General features: G+C 37.8%; 2 protein-coding genes across 2 annotated transcripts; both read right to left on the bottom strand.

Moving 5' to 3' along the window:
- Window positions 1-865: 865 nt before the first annotated feature.
- lck (LCK proto-oncogene, Src family tyrosine kinase) lies at window positions 866-18,013 on the bottom strand. Its single transcript, XM_044143485.1, has 13 exons — window positions 17,831-18,013; window positions 16,411-16,520; window positions 15,868-15,928; window positions 14,169-14,259; window positions 12,438-12,536; window positions 12,200-12,303; window positions 11,292-11,441; window positions 11,058-11,210; window positions 8,409-8,588; window positions 5,791-5,867; window positions 2,719-2,872; window positions 2,463-2,594; window positions 866-1,644 (listed from the first exon to the last, which is right to left on the bottom strand). The coding sequence occupies exons 2-13, from the start codon at window positions 16,513-16,515 to the stop codon at window positions 1,448-1,450; spliced, it is 1,503 nt and encodes a 500-aa protein (XP_043999420.1). The 5' UTR covers window positions 16,516-16,520; window positions 17,831-18,013; the 3' UTR covers window positions 866-1,447.
- A 1,942-nt stretch (window positions 18,014-19,955) lies between these two features.
- On the bottom strand, window positions 19,956-23,760 carry fam167b (family with sequence similarity 167 member B). The gene is made up of 2 exons (XM_044143298.1): window positions 23,386-23,760; window positions 19,956-22,683 (listed from the first exon to the last, which is right to left on the bottom strand). Exons 1-2 carry the CDS (start codon window positions 23,683-23,685, stop codon window positions 22,420-22,422), a joined length of 564 nt encoding a protein of 187 aa, XP_043999233.1. The 5' UTR covers window positions 23,686-23,760; the 3' UTR covers window positions 19,956-22,419.
- Window positions 23,761-26,029: the final 2,269 nt, after the last annotated feature.

The following is a 26,029-nucleotide window of genomic DNA, read 5'->3' as shown; positions in this document are numbered from 1 at the left end:
AGTCATTTATTGGATTACTACTTTTTATTTTTTATTGAGTAAAAATATATTGAAGTAGTTTGACTCTTAACTTGATTACAATTTCTGGGTGCTTCACTTAACAATTTTGTCTCATAGAAACCACTTTGCCTCTGCCTATTTATCTAGTTTCAATTATTCTTCCTCTTTTGAGGTACCTTGTAAATCGAGTAAAAGTATGTAAGGGTCTTCTTTAATCAAAGCTCTTGAACCACAGCTACACTATATTATTATGTTGATCAAAATAACATCTGAAGGTAAAAAGGGAAAGTTCCAAAGCCTGAGAAGCAAATGTGAATCACATGGGTAGCGTCATGTTGTCTAAACGTTTTATAGGATGGATTGATTCACTTCACAAAATAGATAGCATCAATACGAAAACACTTCTGACTTAAAAGAAAATAAAATATCTGTAACGCTTAATGCGCTCTCAATTCTGGGAATAAGAAAATAGAAAAATGTGCTACTCTTAACTCATCATAATTCTTTCTTAACGGGAGAAATTAATCTCCATACACAATGACAAAAATGATGTGTCTTTCTAAGAGGTGTAGGAACATTTTTGGTTTCAACATTGGTCTTGAAAACTGATTAGGTTGTAAACATTATTTTGTACATTGAGCTCTAAATTTTACCCAACCTGTCACGATATTCAAGTACACTTATTTATTTATTTATTTATTTATTTATTTATTTATTTATTTATTTATTTATTTATTTATTTTTAATATGTATCTTGCCTGAGTTTACTCAAAGCTTGCTGTCAATGGGTTGCTGGTGCTATAAAAAGTAACAGACATAAATATGTCAATTTTGACTGGAAAAGGAAACAGAAAACAAATGAAGCTGTATTTACAGGATTTTTAAAACAGTATCTGATGCACACTAATCACCACACTTCCAGAAATACTTATTTTCCTATTTATACATAAGACATTCATTCTCTATAACAATAATAAAAACATCCATAATGTACCTTTTTCTTATAGTTACTATGCTTCACAACAATATTCTGCTCAATTGGCTTATTTTATGCAACAATACACAGCGTTCACAAGAAGTTTGTTGCTGTCAATAAAACTGTTATACTGTGGAGGTAAAATTAAACCGTAGAAGTTATTTACATATTACTGTAAAAGCACCAGGAGTGCAGCTGTTTATTCAGCCCAGTACTGAGTCCCCCGTTTACTCAATCAGCAGGATCATCACGATTCTCTCCCCTGCTCACACATTTCCATCAGAGATTATGGCAAATGTTTTCCAGGTTAGTTTGATGCAGACACAATGCACCACTATGTTAATTGTCCCAGCCCCTACACTTATACTCCATAGCAAACAGTTAAAAATCCAGCATTGGCTGTCAACAGTCATGCTGTTAGTTTGATTACACATGAATGTGTCTCTGTATGTCTTTTTCTGTCCATTGCAGCTACTCTTGGTATTGCCTCTCGGTGGCAGTGAAGAAATCCTCCAGGAGGTGCTTCAGGTAGTCAAACGTGGGTCTGTCCTCTGGTCTCTCTGTCCAACACTCCTTCATGATGTCATAAAGCTCATCAGGGCAGTTTTCTGGCGCTGGCATCCTGTATCCCCGCTCCAAGTTCTGGATCACTTCTGGGTTGGACATACCTGAACAGGAAATAAAATTATGATCAGTTGAAATAATAATAAGAAAAGAATAGTAATTTGTTGATATCCACCTGATGACATGTACACCAAATTTGTCCTCTGTAATGCACATTTCCCACTACTGCATACCATTTAGTTAACTTATTTCAGTTGATAGAAAACATTTTATAGATATTTCATTCTTGATACCATCTAAGACATGTCATCTAAGTTAGTTCTTTCATCTTAGGACGACAGTTGGGTCTTCCTTCAGACTCTAGAAAAATTTGGGACTAGCAAAATCGTGACACGTCTAAATAACTTGTAAAGTTGTTTTTTGTTGGGTTTTTTGTAAAAACACCAAAGTAAATTGTAGATTTACAAAACTTTATAAATCTACAATTCAAAACTAAGCTCAAAGAGCATCCACTTAATCCAATGGTAAACAAATCACTTTGTGCTGAAAACAAAAACTAGCAGCTGCACTGAATAATGACACTAAACAACTAATAAGATTAAAAGGTTTAAAGCCTTCAGCATCACCTCAAGTATTTAGGGAGATTAATGTTTAGTTACACCTAAAACACATCCATGTGTGTTACATAATTGTTCAACTCTAATGGTTCAAGTACATTATTAGTGCCAACAATGAATATAAAATGAATGCCTGAACTCAGATAAATAACTGCTGTTATTTTCTCTGTGATTCAGTTGTCGTCCTCTGGGTTAGTCACTTATGTGTACTGTTCCTTTTTGTCAATGCTGAGGACACACCATGTCAAAAAACATATACACCGCTATATAAAAAAAAATCAAGTGCACTTGGTAGGAGTATCTACCTGGGTAAGGAATACGCCCGTATGTCACTATTTCTGTGAGAAGAATCCCAAATGACCAGACATCAGATTTTATGGAGAAAGTGCCATAGTTTATAGCTTCTGGAGCGGTCCATTTAATGGGGAACTTTGCACCTGTTAATAAATTTAAAAACATAAATATATGTTATAAAAAACGTAAACACGTCAACAAAAAACAGTCATTTTGAGCAGACATTTAATAACATTAAACGATAAGTCTTGAGGCTTCCACTCCTACCTTCTCTGGCTGTGTATTCATTGTCCTCTATCAATCTTGCAAGGCCAAAATCTGCAATTTTACAGATGAGTTCTTGGGAAACTAGAATGTTGGCAGCCCGCAGGTCTCGATGAATATAATTCTTTCGCTCGATGAACGCCATGCCGTCAGCCACCTGCAGAGGGCAGCACATCATGACACATGCCTTTAGAGAGTGTGTTTGTCTGTGTTGAAGTGTGAAATGAATGTCTGTGAAGGATCTATGTGTATGTTGGCACTCCAGCAGGACAGATGCACCAAAACCAGGGAGTTTACCACTTCCCCTGGTCACTTGCTTTAGCCCTTTTACCTTTTTTGTGCTCTTACGTACTCCACCCAGGTGCAAAGCTGCGCTTACGCAACTCAATTTTATGGAAAAAAAGCTGCAGCCTTACTTTAGACTGGTCTATTCAGTGACTGAGTTTCTGTTTCAGTCAGACTACATGACTCATTATTAAACATAAAACACTGATGACATCTGACTCTACACTCAATGACAGAAGATATTCTTTTGCATGAGGTGTCTCAATTAAGATTTTTGCAATTCCAAAGACCTCCCCTCCCACAGTTTCTGAACAACTGAACCATTTTCTGCCTGTCAGTCAAGGCTTTAAACTGTGAGGATTTGTTTGAGGAAAGGCGTGCATCACAGAAGCTGCAATGTGTCACGTAAGTGTCAGGGCAGGCAGTGTTCTTCTCAGGAACCCGAGATGTCCACCTCATGCTGAACTCACATTTCAGTGAATTAAATTGGGTTATTCTAGAAGGTTATGGAAAATGGTAAAAGTTTGTATAATTGTTTGTCAACTGAAAAATGGGATGTATATTTATACCCATCCAATGTGACACTTGTTAATAAAATCCAGAGCAAAGAAAGACCTGTAGAAGTTCCCTCCCTAATTAAGCAAATTTATCTGAACTGTCCAACTACAAACATCCTGAGACATGTCCATCCACCTAATCTGACAGGCACCATGCAAGCAGAGTATGAATCAGAGAAGAAGCTACAAGGCCTGTGGTGACTCTGGAGGTGCTGCAGAGATCTGATGCTCAGGTGGGTGAATCTGTTGACATGACAACTTTCAGTCTGGTATCAATCTGGCCCTTAAGAGAATCCATCAAGAAAAATCAATATGGAAAGATCACCATAGGTGTTCTGCGGTCAGTTTATCAGGCAGAAAACATATGGAAAATGGTACTTTGGTAAAATGAGACTGAAATTGATTTTGGTAAACATGCAAACTATGTGCAGCACAAAATACACACCTCACACCCCACCGAATATACCATCCATATAGTGAAACATGGCGGCAGCAGTGTTGTGCTGCGGAAATGCTTTCCTTAAGAGGGAGCAAGAATACGGATGGAGGTAAATACAGTAGCAATCTTTTAAATAAAAACATGATTCTTATTGTTTTTATTTAAAGAAGCATGGATTTTTTCTACTTTAGATATATCTAGGATAGATATTAACTTTCCAGGATAGCCTTAAACATAGAACCAGACAGAGGAAAAACCTAAATTAAATTAAGACTTGAAAATTGATGTTTGCAGAGTGTACTCATTTAATCAGACAGACTTTCAGCTGTTTGATAACAAGAATGGGCAAAAACTTCAGTTTTTAAATGTGCAAATCTGACAGACACAAATCCCACCAGAAAGAAGATGCAACAATGTATTGACTCATGGGGGCTGAAAACAAAGGCACATCACATTTTTCATATTTTTATCTACAAAGCAATCTAAAATTATGTTGGTTTTCATTTTCTCTTTATATTTATGAAGTTTTTTGGTGGGGAGGGGTCTATCACACAAAATCCCAATAAAATATTTTGAAATTTGAGGTCATAATGGAAAAAATTTAAGTGGTATTATACTGTCATGATGTCCACTTCAGACCTGTTAGCGCCTTGCTACACTTTGTTGATAACTAACGTTAAGAAGACATCAGTCAGTTTATTTTTTACATGTTCCAAGATTATCTTCTCTATACTGTACTTTTGCACATTACAAAAAGAAAATGTCAGATTCTTGCCAAAATTTAACCATCCGCCACCGCATGATGCTGAGAAGCCATGTTACCACAAAATGTTGTCGGCGTATGATGGCTTGGCATGAAAGCATTGCTCGCTGTAAAGCCTTCACCACACCGCTCTGCATGAAGCGTAGATCTTTGCACCGCGTTCTGACACGTCTAAGAGTTTGCCTTCTTCAGATGAAGCCGTTTGCCGTGTAAGACTTCGAAACTTCAGGCTGTCTTCCTGTGGTTGACTTTGTCATTCCCACACCCACAATACCCCATAAAACTGAGTTTTTTCAAGGGCAAGTAACATTTTGAAATTTCTTAAGATTAATCCGGCATAAAAAAATACTTCTTGAATTTAACTTTTCTCTGATTTCTGTTTCAAATTGGTGCAGGTTAGAATTAAGTCTGGTTAGAGAACAAAAAGAGCTTGACTAAACTCATGAACCTTCCCACACCTTGAAGCGCACATCCTGTTCACATGTTGAGAGCTTACTACATCATAATATTATGACTTTAAATGCACTTCCTTTTAGCCATCTAGTTTAACATAAAAAATCAGTTTAAAACCTTTGTCTCTGTTGATAAATTAAGTTTAAAGAGATTCAGAGAAACTAATCTGCATCAGAGCTTCAGGTTCTGTCAGTGTGGAGTGATCTCCATATTTTAGCTTAGTGGCCATTCTTCATAAATCAAAAGTGAGAGCACAAAATAAGTTACAGTTTCAGCCAGTTTGTCCACTCCAAATCCTGTTTATTAGTACGAAGAATGGTTTTATTTGTGTCACGGCGTCTAGACTTGTAATAACGATTACATGCACGCCTTTCTGCACACATACCCACCCAAGTCTGCACGTATTACAAGATTAGCATGGAATTCAAGCCTCATTAATACGGTTCCTGATTTATTGCCCAGTAGGATCACGCTAAGCATGAGGAATTGGAAGTACAAACAAGAGGTAATCAGGTAAATTAATCGGAACGTTAAATTATTTTTCAAATAAAAGAATGTTAAAGACAGACATATCTCACCTGTGATGACATGTCTATCAGTGTGTTGATGGGTAAATTGCTTCCCTCCTGTGTTTTCAGGTAGTCTACCAAGCTTCCTGCAAAAGAAAATATTCAGTAAATGTTTTAATTGAAGCTTGAATATACTATTTCAAAATAGGATTACGGCCACATTGTATATCGAATTTCATAATATGTTCGGAAATAACTAAGAGTTAACAAGATGTGTACATTCAAACATTTATGACAAACACCAAAACATTTCTCTGTGCCTTCAAAAATCGTTATAAAGGCAGATTTTAGCCCTTTTAAATACAGTATTTTCAGTAAAATGTAGATTAAAAAAGGAAATGTTTGCTTTTGATTCATTTTCTGCTTCGCTGAACAGACCCGTCCTCTTAATATCTCAGGCTTTAATATTTCTGCAAACCTTGTGAGATGTCCTAAATTTCTGATAATTTCACAATTTTATGTAATAAATCTAATGTGTGGGTTTTATAAACTAATCATCTCTAAAATTGAGTGTAGCAGGAATCTTAGGTGTGATCTCCCACTTCTGGTATCTTTGAGATAGTCACACAGCCTGCTACTCTCTTCTTTTTTAATGTACAAAATGTATTTATTTCAGCCATTTTAAAACGTATAAAACTGTAGAATATTTGGCATCCTTGTCTGTAGTCTTAACCTACGACCTCTTTCATAAAGAGAAAATGGGAAATAAATGATCCTGTTTAGTGTTGTGTTTTCTCTTGATCGAATCAAACACATCTGATTCAAAATTGTTTGCACGCAGAAACCTGGTATTGTCAAATTCCTGATAGAATCAAACAGGAAGTGAATTTATTTTTGAAGAATTTTACTTTTGTAAAATGTTATTGGACACCTAGTAAGCAATGTCTTCAAAGTATCACTATATAGTTACCTTATATAGTTATGCATCTCCTGTGACGTGGTCCTGCTAATATAACGCCCAATTACTTCTCAACCCCACGTCCTCTTCAAAGTTTCATGGTAGTAAAACTTGTTGGTAGTAAAAAATGTTAACTTCATGTTACAGAAGAAATAATTTGCAATAATTTGCTGCATTTGGATGACAAATGACATTTTGGAATTAATTTTTTCCTCATGGATATAAATTGAGCAGGATCAGAATAACAATAGAAATCAGCAGAAGCATTTCAAGGAAGTGCAGTGTAATCTGTCAAGTTGATGAACATTTTCTGATAACTAACACAAAACAATATCTCCGTTTGAAGACCGGCTAAATCAGACAAAAGGAAATACTTTGAGAAGAATGACTGAGCCTGGAAAGAAGAGCCATTTACTCCTCTACTCAAGTCTGAAAGGTTGCTTTTGAAGTTTAAAAGGGAGAGCAACCCTCTTTGTCAAGGCCACAAAGGGCAGCTGGAATGACGCACCTGGTATTTTTCCTTCTTTATTGTGCTCAATAATGCAAAAAAATACGGGACAAACTGCATAAAGATGGGAACCTCGACGGCAGAAGAGAATTGTCCACACATAGATCCCGGACAAAGAGCTGGCCTTATGTGGAAACACTGCCGCTGGTTTACAAATGATAACACAAAGGCACTCCTTTCACTTCAGCTCTAAGGCTGTTGTGTTTGTGAAAGCATCTCTCAGTGCATTTTGGCGCTGTCACTCACAATAAAAAGAATCACAAAGACTTTTGAGGTTAAGGGGAAAAAGATCCGCGATTGCTATCATCTGAATGCAGATTCTGGTCATGTGAAACCAGCAGACTGCTGTCATGCCCTTATTTTATCTGTCTTTGGAGCTCACAGTTAGCTTAAATGAGATATCTGATATGAGAAGGAAAAGAAGGAAGACCCACAGACAGGATGCTGATCACACGGCTGCTGTAAAATCTACTGCAGGATTGTTTATGGTACCAGTGTGCATGATGAAAACCTTTCACGTCAGAAACTTCCCCTCTGCATGTAAACACAATTAACCTTCCAGGACAGGCCCGGAAAAGAAGAAGGGAAAGTTCATGTTTGCTTGGAAACATTTTAACACCTAAGCAGTGAACACAAGCGAGCCTAATGAGGAGAAACTAAAAATAGCCAGCATAAACAAGCTGGAGCTCCTGCTCATATCGCAGTCTTCATGCTCAATCACTGGTGATGAATGCACTATATATTTCCAGTATGTCTGATCTCATGCACAAACAAAATATTCCAAAAAACAGTTCCACTGACGTTAAGTTGATACAACAGAATCGCTGGGGTGAAGTATTCATGTGAAAACATTGTGACTCATTAAAAGGCTGAAACGTCCAGTGCTGCCTGGTCTTTTGTTCCAACATGTGTTCCCACCCTGAGTCCGATAACAGATCAACATGTTTAATCCTGAACATCTCTGACACAGGGCTAACACCACTCCTTTGTCTTTGTTCCCAGCTCCTAGATCACTCTTCCTAACTCTGTCTTTATGGTAACGAGGCAGGAGATTAAGAAGATGATTAATTCAGACAGGCAGAAACGTATTTTAGTTGACTAAACCTTTTTGGAAGGAGCTTGCATGATTATCCCAGGACTTATTTTCTATTAATCTTTAATATAAAAAGACTCCAAAGGAAGGTTTATCTCCCTGTCATAATGATAATTGAGAGGACTTACCATTTTCCATGTACTCTGTGACAATATATATAGGCTCCTGGGTGACTACGGCAAAGAGACGGACGAGACGAGGATGCTGCAGGTTCTTCATCATGTTGGCTTCTGCCATGAAAGCCTCCACTGACATGGTGCCCATTTTCAGATTCTTTATTGCCACTTTCCTGTCATTGTTGTAGATACCTGGAAAAGGACATCTGGATATCAATGGATGTAAAAAAACAAAAAATAAAATAAGCTAAGACAAAAACACTTAAAGTGTGAAGAGAAAATTAAAGGTACCTATATAGAAACAACCCTTTAATTTTACTGCAAAACAAATTCTAACAAAATTAATGATATTGGTTAAAGTAGCTCTTTACAAGACATGGGTCAACAACAACGTATAAAGTTTTTACATAGCGAAGGTTTCAAAATCTCAAAAAATATCAATCTTCTCACTTCTAACGTTTAAAATTGTTGTAATGAGGGGATAGGAAACTAGTTTTCCCCGAGTCCAATTCAACTGTGCCTCTACACCACTTGTTGCTCAAAGATGGCTCACCGAAACCTGCATAAACTTTGTACTTTCTCACAAGAAAGGCTCATTTTCAGTCATTAAAAATCTCCAAGAGGACTACGTCTGTTAGCCAACCGACTACCGACCGGCTACATTAGCACATAGCCAGACTTACTGACCACCTAATATTATGTAGTCATTCTTCTATATTATGTAAGATATAAGATTCTGCAAAGTAAGAAATTGATAAGGAAAACTTAATTTAGCAAATGTTTGGTCAATATTTTTGACTGTAGAAAATACAAAACAAAACCAATCTTATCGTTATTATGTCTGTCTTATTTCAAATTTTCTCTTTTAAACAATAGCAATTTTTACATCATGGTGAATTTTTAAAAAGTGTAGTTCTACAAGAAAATTATAATAAAAAAAATTTTTTTTTTTACTTATTTATTTATTTACTTCATTTATTATTAATACCATATAAGAAGTTTCTCTGGATGATCAGCAGTAATAATAATAATAATAATAATAATAATAATAATAATAATAATAATAATAATAATAATAATAATAATAATAATAATAAAGTATACACATTATTGTTGCTGTAACTGAATTCAGTTTTAACTCCTCACTTGCTTCTCCTCCTCGGTTACTTGCAATAAATTCTATCTAAATGTAAAAACATCGGTAATATGAAATATAAGAAAGTATTTGTTATCCACTGTGGTTCACACACATGAAATTGATATACTACTAAACGCATTCACTCATTCTCTGATGCCGGGTGTAAACCATCGCTTGGTTCAAATGTGTGTTGTTCTTATAACAGGTTCACATGACTCTCATGACGACAAGCTCTCTGGAACACTAACACTCACTAACATGTACTCAACCAAAGCCGTAGCCAATCAGTTTGTTCTTTCTTTCACATAAAACACTTTCCCGCACTCCAAGCATGAAGCGTAAAGCGACGAGGGAACAAATCTTTATCTACTAATGAAAGCATTCCTCTTTCTCTTTCTTGCTCTTTTGGTAATGCACCGATGGTTATCACGTATAGTTACTTACTACGCAGTACTTACTGAACTTTTAGCACAAGGATTTCAACATTTTTCAAAATAAAATCTGAAAAGTGTGGCATACAGTTTTACATTTATTCAGTATCTTGATATATTAATTTGCAGAACCATCATGTACTGCAAATGCAGTTGCAAATCTCTTGCTGTGTGTGCCTTTACCAGGATGCCTGATGCATTTAGAGCAATGTGTGTATTTTCTTTTTTGTAGCTCAAGCTCAGTTTAAATGGACAATGAGAGTTTGTGAACATCAATTTTGAAGTTCCGCCAAAAAAGTTTAGTCAGATTCACGTTTAGGTCATCCTAGCCAACGAATATTCTCTGCTCAAAATCACTTAGTTCTCACACTTCAGGAATACATATTACTGCATGTTTATTTGTAACATAAAATCCCAATAAGTTTTTTGCGTGACAAAATGTCAATAATCTGAATCGAGGTACGTAGTTGCTCTCATGTTCGCTAGCTTCAGTAAACATTTCATTTGGATGGGGTGGGCAAACAAAGAGCCCAGATTTCAAGCCGTACAATGATGCGAACAAAAAGTGGCAGTGAAATGAGGGCAAGTTCCAGGGTTAGTAATGTTTAGCTTTTGTTCAGTGCTGTGTTTTGGAGGTTAAATGGTGCCGGCAAATGAGGATGGAAAATAGCAGGGAAATTATCCCTTCAATTGAATGATAATGAGGTTGTGGCCTAACCGATGTGCTTGAGATCAAAATGTTTAGCCTCTCTTGTTTAATTTAACGCTGCATAATCAGATTCAAAGCGTTGTTGGGAGACAAATCTTAAAGAGCCATGAACTCATCAAAAGGTTAAATAAGAGTATTTGGAGAAATGATGCACAACAGGGTTAATACCACACATCATTCTTTTGCTAAGCAGCTCAAACAAGCCTACAATTAGGATTAAGCTGAAGGAAACTCTTCTGCACACACTGCAGAAAAACTCTGGCTCCTGGCAGGCACGCAGTCTAGCTTCCAACCAGACCAAGGATTTTCTTATGTGATGTATCTGCGCTACATTTTTTTCTGAGCACACAAATTAAATCTCATGCAAAAGGAAAACAGCTCACCCATCCAGACTTCTCCGAACTGTCCAGCTCCGAGCCTGCGCTCCAGCTTCAGGGACTCTCGGGGGATCTCCCATTCGTCCTGCCACCAGGGTTTCTGCGGCGCCCTGGATTGACAGGGCTTCACCAGGATTGTGCACAATCCATCTGATTCACCTGGAAAACAGCAACAAATACAGCTTTTCAATTCCTCAGTAATGAGCAATGTAGACAGGATCCCTCAGAAGGCACACATACGGGAGTAATGCTGGACGAGTTCCTTCAGGGAGTTGAAAGATATCTTGGTTGTGATGTAGAAGCCTCCATCGTCCATGTTGCGGATCCTGTAGTGCTTCACGCCTTCCCCCGTGTTGTGGTCTAAATCTCGTACTGATAATGAATATGACCCTGGAGCAGCATTAAAAATGAATAGTGAGAAAATTACAAAAGCAAGTTTTGACCAGAACAAACTGAAGCAGTAGAATAACGCACTTAGACAATGATGCCAGCAGGTTTAAACATTCAGTTCACTTCTAACATCATTTTTTGACTGGTGTGTAAAGACGGGTAAAACCACTTCCATACATTTTTTATAAAATTCATTTTACAAAAAAAGATTTTATTAATAAAGATTTTCGGTGTTCATTTCAACCCGAGGTGTTATAAAACAGTTAGCTTGGTGATTTCCATTAATATGATCATTAAGTCCCAGCAATATTTCCTGAAAATCTGATGAATCACCAGGTACTTTTTGAAATGCTTCCCAAGAGGACAGACATTTAATGAGCCTAATGGAGTTAATTGGGTTCAAACGCTAGCTAAAACTTAGAAAGTGGAACAAAAATCTTTTACAGTGTTTGTTTACCACAGCAAATAATGCTTCCCAAGAGGACAAGCAAGTAATATCTGGTCAACTGAAAGCAAATTTGAGAAAAAAAAAAATAAGGAGGTAAAAGAAAGTCTCAGAGGTAATTTGGGTCTTTAATAAGAAAGCAAAACTGAAATCAAATAAATAAACCTAATAGGCAAACAGGAAGTGGGGTATGGAAAATTCAGCCCCGGGGATGGAGAGGGTCTGAGTCATGCAACACGATTTGCTACTTGTTCCATTTATAAGATCTCTGCTAATTTATGAAAAAAAAAAGATTAAAACAAGAGCATTTCACCTTTGGAAGTCTCGCTTTCTCGAATCAGGAAAGAGCCCTGCGTGTTTCCTGGAGCCAGGAGGAGCCTCATAGCATCGTTTCGAGAGATGTTCCTGAAGAACCACCTGCAACACAAACGTACTTTGAGCTAACCACTTCCTCTCCCTCAGAGACCCGGCATGCATCACATGAGTTAAGATCAAGCCAGATGAGATGTTGCTGAGAGTCGTGACATTATGCTGCTTCCTCTGTGACGTACGGTTCAGTCTCCACCGTGGTCATTGCGATGAAGTTGTGGGGAATGTAGCCCTGCTGGCCTGTGGTGAGCGACTCGGCCAGGTACCACTCTGCGTCGTCCCTGGAAGACAGAACAGATGCCAGCTGTTAACGGTGCAGAAGATTTGGTCGTTTTGAATTGAGCAGGAACAGACATTCTTAATGAACTGTTATAGTCTGGTGGATCCTTTGCTGCATTTATAATCGCAGCACGAAACATGTTTTGCATGCAAAAAATGATTTATGCGCAGAAGAAAGCTCACTATTTACTTTGAATCTTCCCCACTGTTAGCACAGCATGTTTAAAGCAAAAAATGTTTTGACAAAATCTAATATTAGTCAAGTTATTTCACATTTAACATGCCCGCCTTTATCACAGTCAGCACTTTCAACCCCTTTTTGCAAATTCATTTAATTGTTAAATATCCAACACTTTTAATAATTTTATATTTTAGCAGAAAATATATAAATCTACTCTCAAGTGTAACATTTTTAGATTTCTTTTCAGTCATTTCTTGTGTTTTGTCACCTATTACATGCCACAGGTTAATGTTTACTTCATTACATCAAAAAAAAAAATAACTTTCAGCAGAAAAAAGAATGACTGAAATATTCTGTCATGTCTTAAAATTGTTTTCTGTTCATGACAAAAATTTAGCTTGTTAGAAAAATAATAAACCGGTCTTTAACCAAACCCACTAAAAAACCTTTATTGGTTACAGTGGAATTGATTTGTTTCCTTGCATTGTTTTCCTGACAACATCAGTTATTCAGATTAAGTGGCAGCTCAAAATCGAACTTTTTACCGCAGAAGTTAACTGAGCGTTAGCACGTTACAATAGCGAATGGGAGAGCCGCTGCATAACACTGTCAAATTCAGCAATAGATTTGGACTGATTTTCTAAAACTCTTTAAGCACTCAAGTTGGTTTTTTAAGTTATCAAACATCAAGTGATCAAAAATATTCTTCTGTGCTAATGAATTTCGAAATCATTCAACAGTAAATAAGGACGATTTAACCTGGGATTACGTAATAAGTAGAAACATAATTAACAATAAACTAAAAATGTAGCATTTTTACCCTATTTTTTGCAATTTACAAGATGGATTCCCAAGATTTAAATATCACCTCTGCGATGTTCAGAACTTCTTGCAAGAGGAAGTCTTTCATAAACCAGAAAGCCTACATATGCAAATCTCAAGGACGATTATCTGCGTTTGTACATGTCTTATTCTTGTTCAAAGGAAGCAATTTGTCTTTAATTATGTAAATATAAAAAGAATCTGCAACAGCTGTGACTTTTGATTGTTTTTCTTGACTAGTATTTTGGGTGTCTTCTTTGTGTTTTGTATTCTAAGCACTATTTTTTGCATTTATTAAATTTTCTACATGTGAAGCTGACTGGAAACTTTGGCTGAGCTCATGTTTTCATAGCATTCTTGCTCGGGAAACACACCGGAAACATTTTGAGTTCACTATCTGTTCTCAGAACCACAGTGACACCAGAACCAACAGCAAGAGTCTTTTATATGTAATTTATATGTTTTTTGATGTCAAAAGTTGTTAAATATACTTTGAATCAAATTTTAGTCACATCCATCTACATTGAGTTTTGTTCCCGGGGAGATTATAGCTTCAACTGCATCGTTGTTTAGAGTTGGATGCATTTTTACACTTGCGAGTTTTGTTTGTATGGATTTAAAAGTAGCTCACTTGTTGATGATCTTGAGTTTGTCTCCTTTATCAAAGCCCAGGTCTCCTTCATGTTTGGGATCATAGCTGTAAATGGCCACCCCAATGTTATCTGCAAGAAAAAGCATTCATAGTCTTAGTCCGGTGGCCAGTGTTCAGAGCGCTGCATGTCTTTGAACGGTTCTCTGAATGGTTTTGTACACACTACACACAGCAGTGATGGCAAAACTGAATCTCATCCTCCTTGACCCATGCAGCATAACATTTCTGTCATGAAACCTCTTACAAGTATCACTGTTGCCTTTTAGAACAGAATTTTTGTTGTACTAAGGTAAGGTGTATTTTGGACAAAAATATGTTGTTGTTTTTTTTTTCTTAATTGGTTCCTCACTAGGTTTTATCATATTTTAGAGGAAGCCAGTTCTTGTTTTTTGGAAATTGTGTCTGATGACCTAGCTCCTATACTCTTTTATTTAATGTGTCATTAATATAAATACATAAATAGAAAATATTTATTTTACAACTAAACAAATTAAAAGCAGAAATACACATCTTTAGTTAAAACCTGAGTAACAAAATTAAGTTTATATTGTTTCGCGTTCTGGTAAATGCAAAACCGAAGCACAAACCGTGAGTTTAATAGTTTAGGTAATCAATGTTTTAAAAGTTAAAAAAAAGCAACATCACATATAGCTAAACTCAGGTTTTATATATATGAAGTAAATGACAAAATTTTAATATTTTCTATCAAAGGATATATTTTAAAAAATATTTTAACCCTCAGTCCCAAGTAGGCTCGACTATTGTGATGTCTGTCCTCGCTGGATTTTCAAAAGTTGTAATTTACACACCACAGTTATGTGAAACATTATTGGCTACATTCTCAGAGGTACAAAGAAGTCCAAATTTATCATGGCTATTATTTTATTATGGGTCCAGTTTTCAGATTCTTGTACTGGTTACTTATTTTAAGTTTCACGTTTTAAATCTCTGTTCTTGAGTAGGAGCCACTAGATTGCCTCGTTCTTCAGCATATTGGTGATACATTAACTTTTGTGTTAACCAGATTGCTCTGGTCCAAAAGCAACAATAACTTAGTTATTATGCATGGAATTGCATTTAGTTATCCCCAGAATGGGGCAAATTGGGGAAATACAAGAGGCTGACATGGGACATATGGAATGTGAGGCGTCGGAAGGATGCATAAAGTAAATTAAATTCTATTCATAAAATGTTTGAAAATTTGCATATATTTGTTTGCCAATATTTGGATTGACTGAAATAAAGTACATTTGACTTGTAAACTACATTTCATTTCAAACTTAAATCCCCAGGAAGTTGAATATTTCCAAGCGTCAACATGGTAATCGAGCAGTCGGCTAGATCCGCAGCTTTCATTTTAAAGAAAACGAAGAAAGGAAACTTGCGTGGACAGAACAAAGTTGGAGGAAAGTGGAAAATGCTGCGTAAACAGATTCTGAAATGAGAATAATTATCAGTTCTATCGTCCTTTCAGAATGAGAACAGCACTAGACAGGATGAAAAAGTATGTTCAACAAACTCATTGAACGCAACTTTTGCAGTGTTTCCCCCCTATCAAATGAATATATTGATAAATGTAATTGAACACAGAAGGAGTTGTTTAACTTAACTTTTTCAAACACAAATAACACAAAAGAAGCTTTAATATGGTGCAAAGAGACGAAGTCAGGAGATATACCTGCCAAAGGTGACATCGGAGGCGTATACTGTGATGGATATGGAATCACCTGATCTGTGTACTGAAGGGACAAAAACATGATTGAACAAACAAAGAAAACAACGTAAAACTTCAGCAGACTCTCGTATGTTTCTGGTTTGGGTAACCAGCTCTTGACGGCAATTGTTGTCCGGTTGTTGTTTTTTTTTTCTCTGCAAACAAATCCAATGCCTCTGTGTTGTGTCACAGCCAGGTGGTTTTCTCCTTAATTCCTAATCTAATGGGACATCTCAGTCACAGCGAGGAAAGAAAAACACTGAGGGAATAGTTGTACTCTTTCTTAATCACACACACAAAAGACAGCTTCCCTTGCAGTTATGTAAGTTATTCAACTCTGTTGTACCGCAGCGGATTGAAACACATTGTACTGTATCGTGTTTACTCAAACAGACTGAATGGTGGGAGCCCATGTAAAGTGAACACCTTCTGGCTTCAGTTCATGTGTGGTCATTCACATTCAGCCATTTATGCCTTTGTGCAAACGTGAGCTCTGCGGCCACTTACTGGATTGCAGGCCTGTGGAGGAATTGGACAGTTGCAGTGTTCGCAAATTTCGTCCAAGTTCTCCATCCATTCGCTGTCTGAATCCGAACTGCAGGCGCATCCCATCTTTTCTGAAATTTCAAACAAACGAGTTATTTCTTCAAGATTTATGCTCACAAAACAATTACTAATGCTTCATGTTGTACATATTCATAAAAAATAAACTAGGCAATTATAACATATTATTAGTATTACTGTTTTTGTGACTAAGAGGTTTCCACTATCCAAAATCTTAAGTTTTTAGGACAACTCTGACCGGTAAGAGGAAATGTTTTGACACAAAATGGAGGATGACCGCATGAACGCTGAAACTTTTGCGCTTTTGGCTCACTTAAAACACATGCTAGTTCAGAGCCCTCCACATCCCTTCAAAAACAATTTTCCTCAAGGCTCTAATGGTTTTCTTTTAGAAATTCACAGCAATGTTAATCTCGCATAATCTGTCGTCCGCATGTGCTATGTCTCGTATTTTCACACTAATGCGCCGTTTAAACCAGCTTTCTCAAGCCCGCTCTACTCCTGTATTTGTCCACTCATGGAAAAAGGGTCAGCGGGCTAATTACAGCCGACGTCTGTCCCAGAGGCTTAAAGCCGTGAGAAATCTGAAAAAGGTCTAAATAACAACCCACCATTTGCAGCAAAGAGGTCCTTAGGATGAATCACAAAGGGGATCACCCCTTTCTCAAGACGTTTTTTTATTATCAGATCTCCCAGGCTTTCTGGCCCACACTTGGGGAGTCACACAAGTCAGTATTTTCCACTCAGGGGGCTACCCTTTGCCTTTTTTTTCTTATCATTACAAGCAGCTGAAGGCCTTTTCCAAACAAACTGCTGAATGTTAACAGGATATAGCAGATATGAACACAACAAGCACTCAAGATCTCCATGGTGAGGACACTTTCAAATCAACTTTTGTAACAGTAAGAACCAAATTGACACCAGAGGTTCATTTTATGCTACCTTTGTTCAAATGATCTCTAAAATAAAGTACCTTAAATTCAGTTGAGAAGTTTATTGTTCCGTTTAACAGAAAATACATGGTTGATGGTTTACTACATAGAAAACTGACAGGTAAAGGAATACTACACGGTAGAAAGGTTTTCATATTGATAAATTAAAGCAATACTTGTGTGTGATGATGTCATCAGCCTTTCTGAAACTTCTGCTTTAGCCTTTTTATAGAGTAAATAGACAAAAATAAAAGACGGAACGCAGCTACTTGGATAAAATGATTTCTTCATTTTCCAGTTGGCTAAAGATTAAATATTTGCAAAAAACAAAGCAAGTACATATTTATGTCAGTTTTAATGCTGTCTTTGGTGGTAACAGCATGTTTAAACTCAGACCTTTAAGGTTGAAACATGACAAGTCTTTTACTCACCTGTTAAATTAATTGAATCTTTCCTCAAATGTCCAATAATGTCAGATTTCAGATGCCGCCATCAAGATTCCCTTTGTTCAGACCTGAATTTATTCTGCCGAGCTATTTGTCGAGAGAGCAACTTTTTTACACACCAAGAGCTTGGGTGTGAAGATGTCATCATCCACCGCTCTTATTATAACTAAGACTGCAAACAGACTTGATGCGGTGTCTTGTACACGCACACACACACGCACCCCAACACACACACGCACACATGGAAGAGCGACCCAGAGAGTTTCCTGTCGTTGAAACTTTGAGGGTTGCTCTGCAATCTTTTTAACAGGTGCTGAATGTGCAGCTGTGTGACAGCAAAGGGGAACGTTATGGGCTCTAAGATGACAAAAAAGGGGGTCAGGACAATGCCTTTATCCAGAAAATGAGAATGTTCCAATACAGTTAGAAAAGAGGGGTTTGTAGGATGGTGGTGACACTACGCTTGTGTATTTTTGTCTTGCTTCTCACCATGTGATGATGTGGGAGTCGCTGACCTTTACAAGGTGCCCCACCAGTATGCAGCTGACACGGTAATAGCTGATTAATCAACACAAACAAAAATTTTAAATCATATAAGACCTTAATGAAACTGATCACATTTGCCCTCAAAGTGATACCACATTAGCTTATTTGCACCAGCCGTGCTTCCTCTGCTGTGGGTTAAAACTCCTTTTGATTTAGTATCAAGAGCACATGGCTGCAAAGCTAAAAAAAATATGCTTTTTCCATTTAATGTCAATTAAAAAATAGTTTTGCCCTGATTTTTTTTTTAATCCTATGTCCAATCAAATCAAACTTTAAAAAAACGATTTCATGTATCACATCACCAAACATCACTTTCCTTTAAAAAATAAAAATAAAAATAAAATAAACTTTGCATAACATGGATTTGTGAGGTCTCTCTCTCTGAGCTCCTGCATTTACACTTCAGACACCTCAGGCTGCGGGCCGCATTTCGTCTCTTGTGGTGAACGGATGCTGCTGTAGAGCTTGCACCGGCAGGAAGTCAGTCCAAACATCACAGTCAGAGCACAGAAATATGTGCTCTGACGGCTGCCACAGCTTAGACTGAGTCTCGCTCTTGACAAAAACCACCCGAATCCTCTCCTTTTTTCCATTAGAGTGAAATTCTGCAAAAATGTACTGAGGGCGTTTCAGTTTTACACATTATGTTACACTCCAGAGACTTTCTGGTAGCTGTTTTGTCTAAATCACCTAATATATGTGTGTAAACAGTAGCAGAAATCCTCAGATCGGAGGGCTCAGTAAGCTCAGGGTATTCCTGCTCCACATTTGTCACTGCTTCCAAACGTGGTTGGAAATCACATTCTGTTACGCAATCAAACTTAGATGCTATCGACGCACAAAAAGTTTTCCAGTCCTCCTACAGCCCGCTTTGTAATGCAGGTGCAGTCTTCTTTCATGCTGCCGATGCTTACTACTCGCACACACCATATCAGCTTGAGCTGAGAGCTGTGCATGTTTTATTTACTCTATGATATCAGCTTTAAAGGACGTGTTAGCTTTAGGTATGCTGAAGAATGGTCAAGGGAGAATATCTGAAGGACAAACTTGAGTGGCGTGAGAAACACAAGGGTAAAGAAAAAGGCCTGGAAGGTGCAATACTCAAGCTTTCATCCAACATCTTTCATTTGATATTCATCTTCATGTCTGATTGTTCTGATTTCAAGTTACACATGATGTCATGTGTCCTGCAGCACTCCACATTATGAGGACTCTGTCTGCTCATTTGCCTCGGTAACAGCAATCTGCCAAGGAATATTTTGTTTCATGTTCTACAAGTTGTATCTTACAAAGTGTCTGGTTCAGCACAAGCCTGCAGGAAATGAGCAACAAGACATGAAAGAAGCAGGACACTTGTGTGCAAAATCTGTTTTTAGCAGAGGGGGCAGATGATAGGTTAGAGTCTGTGGTGATCTTTGCTTTAAATAACTTTCAGGTTTTGCGCTGTGCAAGGTTCTTGAGTCATCTCTGATTTGTTTATCTTATTTCTAGGGAACAATAACAAGTTAATAAAGCCTGGAAAACTGGAAAAATCTGGTTAATGCAAGTAAAATATTGAAAATGATGGGTGGTTTAAACTTTATTGTGAATTTGAATATTAGAGGGGGAATGTAATACCACTTACAGGATTTTATTACAGTCTGGGAAAGTCTGGAATAATAAGCATTTTCCTGGTCAGGGTAAGCTTGGAAAAAAAAATAGTGTGGAAAATATTATATGTCGGTTAGATTCCCGTCCGTCTGTCCGTTCATCCATCCATCCATCCGGAAATTTAAGTTACATTTATTATTACTAAACATTTTTGTGCCAGAAAGAAACGATCCGGCCAAGATATTTTCTTTTATACTCACATGCATATTAGATACACTTACATCAGTACATAACAACCAAACATCTGCATAGAATTAAATGTTATACTTTTAACTAAAATACATCAGTATACAAGGAGCAAAAGTAATCAGTCGTGCATTTGTTACTTAAGTATAAAGCAAATCATTCATCTTGGGTGGGAGTGTGTGCTAAAGGGGAAAAAAGCAACACTTGGTCAGCTTTATACAATCAGTGCTCTGCAGCATCTCAACATGTCACTGGAAAACAAAACAGCCTCCTGGCTCTTGTCACAACTGTACTGAGGTTGAAGAGATATTTTTGGTCCATGAGGGAGAGGTGTAAAAAAAAAGCAGGAGGGTGACCTCCTGCTTCCTGGTGGAAACTGATGAAGGCTTAAAGTGTGCTGCTGTGTGAGGAGACATTGTTTAGCATAGAAACTCGCAGAGCATTTTCTTTATCTGATTCCACCAGGCCCAACAAATACACACCGGCTCTGAGCTCTTTGATTTCACTAAAGCATGTGACAGCCTGAAAGCATCCAACTTGTTGGCGCTTTGTCCCTCAACCAGTTCAGACAAAGTTTGACCTTTTGTCTTCTATCTCACTTTCACCGCTTTGATGGCCAAATTTCTTTTTGCTTCAAAATTATATTTTACCTTTCTGTTTGAAGATTCTGTCAATAAGTGGTCCCTGGGTCTTTGAGAAAATAAACAAAAAATGTCTCCGGTTGGTCACGTTTCGGTGAAATAACATGATACAATGTGTTCCCAAAAGTATTCAGATGCTCACCATGACGTTTACATCAATTTAAATAGTTCCCCCGCGCATGTAAGATTTAATGACCTCAACTCCTCTAGAATCTATTTCCACAAGGTTTAAGAATGAGTTTATGAAAATATTTGACCTTTGTTTCAAGAGAACATTTGTGAGGTCTTTCCCGATGGTCTGCTTCTCAGTCTTCATCTCAAATGAGCTCCATCAGGTTCTAGTAAAGGCTCTTTTCAGTCCAGTCAATTACCTCTACACCAAACTCACTGATGTACATGGATCTTATTTTTGCTCTGGTGGGCAGTGAAGCTGGAATGGGAAAGCATCCAAATATGCTTGTATTCTGCAGCACAGAGAGGACCTTCGATGAACCTAATGGGGTTCATTGAATGGGGTTGTTCCTCAGCCCCATTCCTAAGGAACAACCACGCACCATAATACCCCCACCACCAATATTTATCCATGGCACAGAGCAAGCAAGTACCATTCTCTTAGCAACTGGAAAACCCAAACTCATCCAACGGCAAAGAAACCTTCAAAATCTTCCCTCCTCAGACCATCTCCTAGGATCAATTCTAGATTTAAACACCATTTCCAATAGGGTTGTTTTGAATAAAGATCTACACACTTCAGATCCTTCATATTTATTCTGATCGACAGACCAAATTAGCCACTGCCAAGCAGAGATTTTCCAGTCCAGCAGCTGCATGCTTCACACCATGACATCCGAAGGTTTTACTATGTACTTGGACAGAGGTTTTCATCCATGGAAACCCATTCCTTAAAAGCATCTAAACACTGTTCTTGATCTACTCTGAAGGGCGCTCAAAGCCTAGAGGTACATAGAGATTGACTCTTCAAGATAGGTGGCAACTTGTACACACTATGTGCCTGATTTTATGATTTTACGTTGTCTACTCAAAACTGTTTCCACTTCCTTCTGATGCCCCAAACAATTGACTTTTGCATAAGCAGGATTCTATCACACTACTACACTTGACTTCACTGACATCCTGAGACTGCCCCAGAAATATTTGCAGATCCAGTTTGCTGCCTCTGTGTGGCCATGGAGGTGTTTGGAACAAATGAAATCAAGGATTTGAAGGTTTGTCTTAATGTTTTTGGCAATATAGTGAATCCATTCAAAGTTATTGTTTCTGTGGTATAAAAAAGACTCGGACCAGCAGGATCTTCTGGCAGTAGCAGGCGTGCATGCCTTCTGCAGGTGAGTACATAGATACTTCCCCATTCATGTCATACCTTGACATAAATCAAGGCCGACATTTTAATTTTTACTGCTGGCAACAATTGCTGCCTGCCTCTCACCAGTCCTCTCTTGGAAAGGAAGTAACTCTAGTGACGTGCCTTGTACAAACACAGAGAAGAAATATGAAAACATCTGTTGCTGTGTAGGTAAAATGTGACCCTTTTCAACACAGTGAGAAACGTCTGGAGTTGATGTTCATTTTGGTGAGGCCTAGGTGTTTCAGAGGCGTGGAGAGAGCAAAGGCGGCCTTCATGGGAATGTCGCACAGTAGGTCCGACTCCTCTTCGCACTCCTCCAACTCGTAAGTGGCATCATCCAGCATCTCCTTGTGACGGTGGCACACCTGCTCCACTTTCAGCTGGTGGATCTCCCCACGAAGGCGGATCAGCTGCCGGGCCAGTCGGTTGTCCTGGACTTGCATCTCCCTCTGGGCAGTGAGAAAAAAAGAAGGGAAACAGAGGTCAGATGAAAGAAATCAGTAGTTTTATCTCTATAGCAAAGAGTGTAGGGTAGAAAGTTCTTGATAAAAAAAAGGGTATTTTTTTTTATATCCACTATATTTAATTAACCACCAACAAGTCTGATAGGGTGTGACAGCTAATCACTGTAGTTATAAACTTAGTTTCATTCTAAAATATTTTTTCTCATATAGAAACATAAATTCCTTCAGAAATGTTGTCATATTTTGCAGATTGTTGCAAATAGTCCTACCCTTAGCTAAAAATAAATAAAAAAATAAATAAATAAAAAATAAAATAAAATAAAATAAAAAAAACAACAAAGGGCAGATTCCACATTTGATCACTATTTAAAACTCATATGTTCACTTGTGCCTAACTGAAATTATTTGCATTTGGATGCTTCCAGGTAAAGGTTGTGAGAAAACAGGCATCATATTGTTTCACAAGGTGTTTGTTTAAACTGAGTTAAGCATGCCATCATTCATGCTATCCTTGAAACGAGAGAGGCATTCATGCAGACACCGAGGAGATGATTATCTACCTTGTAGTGAAGCGGGAAGCTGCCTCTCTCCTGACTTTATCAGATTTTGGTTTTAGATGGCTGAGAAATAGCTGGAAATCATTCATGTCAAGTTGCAATAAGTTAGTTGAACATAAACCCAACTCACCAGCTCTTTTCTCAGAAACTCCAGCGCATCATCAATGGTATCAAAGCCGCATATGTTGCGCACAACAAGCTCTGAGTTGTCGTTTCTCAAAATTGCGGGCATGGAAACGTGTCCTTCAGCGGAGTCCGGACAGTCTGTGGGGCTCCTGTCCGTCCAAGGGCGACTTTGCAACCGTTCCTGCCACTCCAGATAGGACGGTCTGCGCGTCTGCAGCTTCAGCTTCTCCGTCAGCGCCTTGACGCTGTCCAGATCCTCCGTGTCTCCCTCCGAGCAATCAGCTCCAAGCTCTTTAAAATCCATTCATGCAACGGGGTAGCGAAACTTTCTGAACTGAGTTTTGACAACGGCTCTCCGGAGGGTGCGGAGAGCGCAACAGGTCCATACCTCCTTTATAGGGAGAAGTCACACAGTGGCCGCCCATCCCGCACAGGACGGGAGGGGTGGATAACTTATTAGCTGTTTTATGAAAGGGGAAGTCGGACCTTAAGACCTCAGCAGAGTTTCATTTCAAGAAAAACGCTGTTTTGGGGTCAGATTTAGGACTGTCGTGGAAAAATACTATTTCCAAGCACTGTAAAATCACTCAATCAGGTTTATTTTTATTTTGTGCACAATACAGAGAGCTCATAGACAATCAGTAATGAAGCAAGTCTGGATTAAAACCTCGCCACGCTCTGTCAGGCACAGACAACACATGCGTTTCATACCAAAGATAAAGAATTAACAGCAAGGGCGAGACAGTCTGGTCCTGATGTAGCTGTAGAAAACAACTTCCAACCTTCTACATGTAACCCAAATAGTTCTTTTGGTGAGATTTTATAAGCATTTCATATGACATGACTAGCAGATGTGACCTTAAACAACCCAATTCTTACATACATGTAAGTGTAAAAAGTAACAGTTCCTCACAAAATGTAAAGTAGAGTAGTCTCTGTGTATTTTGATTCTCAGATTTCACTGAGGGCCCAAAATCAAGAAAATATAACCCAAAACATAGCGGCACCACCAGTCCGACCAAGTGGTCAGTTCTAATTGCATGTGTTGTTCATTCAGAACTCTGACTCGATATATCTTACAGCTGAAGTCAAGAATTATTGGGTAGCGTTTAAATCTTGCATTCTGTAATTGTTTAATGTTAGTGAGCTTGTAGGAACTGTGACTTCAGTTTCCTGTTCTGAACTAACAGGCGTTGCCCCCGATGTGGTTTTCAGGTGCTGTAGTTCTTCTGCTTAAAGAATTGTGCATTTTGAGATTGTATTCTGCATACCTTAGTTACAACATGTGTTCACTTGAGCTTCTGTTGCCTCTTCATCATGTCAAACCAGTCCACTCTCTTCCTCCTGTCCACAGTTATATCAATTAGGGGGATTCATTTCCTCTTTTTCTGACAAGTTTAAAGACAGTTGAGCGATGGATGAAAATCTCAGCAGACTGTCAATTTCTGAAATACAAATACTGTGCTATATTCAGAGTCACTTAATTCCCCTCTCCTCCACATCTTGGTCTTTGGTTTGAACTTTTGTAGTTTATCTCCAGAAGACTAAACCTATTCAGTTGCTGTCATGTGATTGGCTCATTGTGTTAACAAGCCATTGAAAGAGTGCATCCAATAAAAGGCTAATGAATGTAAAATGGCATGTACTTTTCAAATTTTTTCAAGTAACAACCACAAACCTCACATCTTATGGAAGATTTTATGTGATACACCAACACAATGAAGATTTATACGGCAGAAAGAAAAAAGGATTTTTAAGAGAGCACCAGTAGAAGACCAAGCACTTCAGAAATCAGAAGATCTAAACCAGTGATGATCTGTAAGGTAGAAGGTAAATGCATCTTAGCATGGGCTAATTGATCTTTCTGTAGCTTCAGGAGAGAAATAGTTACAGTAGTATTCCAATCTCTCCTGGCCTCAAGCACAAAGCTCTAGCATCAAGGTTCCAGCAATTGATGACCAAAACAAAACATTACCTTTTATTTCCTTTTCAGACAAAAGAAAACTGAGGTCAACAAATGACTTGTCACATTCTCATGCATCATTAGCATTGTAATATAATGTAACACATTGTAATAATTAATCTTCACAGGAAAAAAGTTTCATAAAAAGTTATAAATGGTTGTTTGAATCAGCAAGATTCCTCCCTAATATTCATATAATAAATCTTACTAATGCTAATTAAAGTTGTAAATTTTTTTATCTTGACTTCCCAAACGATTTGCTAAGATATTACCTTTACGCATGAAACTCTCAGGCTAGAGTTGGCTGACGAAAAATTGTGTAGCACAACTTCAGAGAGTGGGACACCTGGAGGTCACTTTTAGCTGCATCTGTTGTGCAAATGTGATGTTTCATTTATTTATAAAAGGATGAAATAAAATACCAGTCTTGTGTTTTTAATCATATTTTACAGATCATCTTAGTATTCCAGTCTCTCCTCACATGTGTATCATTACACATGTGATGATGAGATACATCACAGGTGTAGTGGTTTTACACATAACATCCCTGCTTTTTATGCAACATATCATAAAATATGGCTGGGTTGTGTATTTGGGACATTAGTTAAAATTTTCTACTTCTAAATCTGTCATATGTCTGTAAAACTAAATGGAGTCATGCACGTACCCTCAGTATTTATCATTA

This window comes from Gambusia affinis, linkage group LG16 (genome assembly GCF_019740435.1).
Source record: "Gambusia affinis linkage group LG16, SWU_Gaff_1.0, whole genome shotgun sequence".
Classification (NCBI taxonomy): domain Eukaryota; kingdom Metazoa; phylum Chordata; class Actinopteri; order Cyprinodontiformes; family Poeciliidae; genus Gambusia; species Gambusia affinis.
This window is presented reverse-complemented; position numbering and strand designations above follow the sequence as displayed.

Coding starts and splice junctions, on each gene's coding strand:
- lck (XM_044143485.1), bottom strand. CDS start 16,515: ATGGGATGCGCCTGCAGTTCGGATTCAGACAGCGAATGGATGGAGAAC. Junction 14,260..15,867: donor TCCGATGTCACCTTTGGCAG/GTATATCTCCTG, acceptor TTTTTCTTGCAG/ATAACATTGGGGTGGCCATT. Junction 2,873..5,790: donor TGATAGACATGTCATCACAG/GTGAGATATGTC, acceptor TGCCCTCTGCAG/GTGGCTGACGGCATGGCGTT.
- fam167b (XM_044143298.1), bottom strand. CDS start 23,685: ATGGATTTTAAAGAGCTTGGAGCTGATTGCTCGGAGGGAGACACGGAG. Junction 22,684..23,385: donor AGTTTCTGAGAAAAGAGCTG/GTGAGTTGGGTT, acceptor CTCACTGCCCAG/AGGGAGATGCAAGTCCAGGA.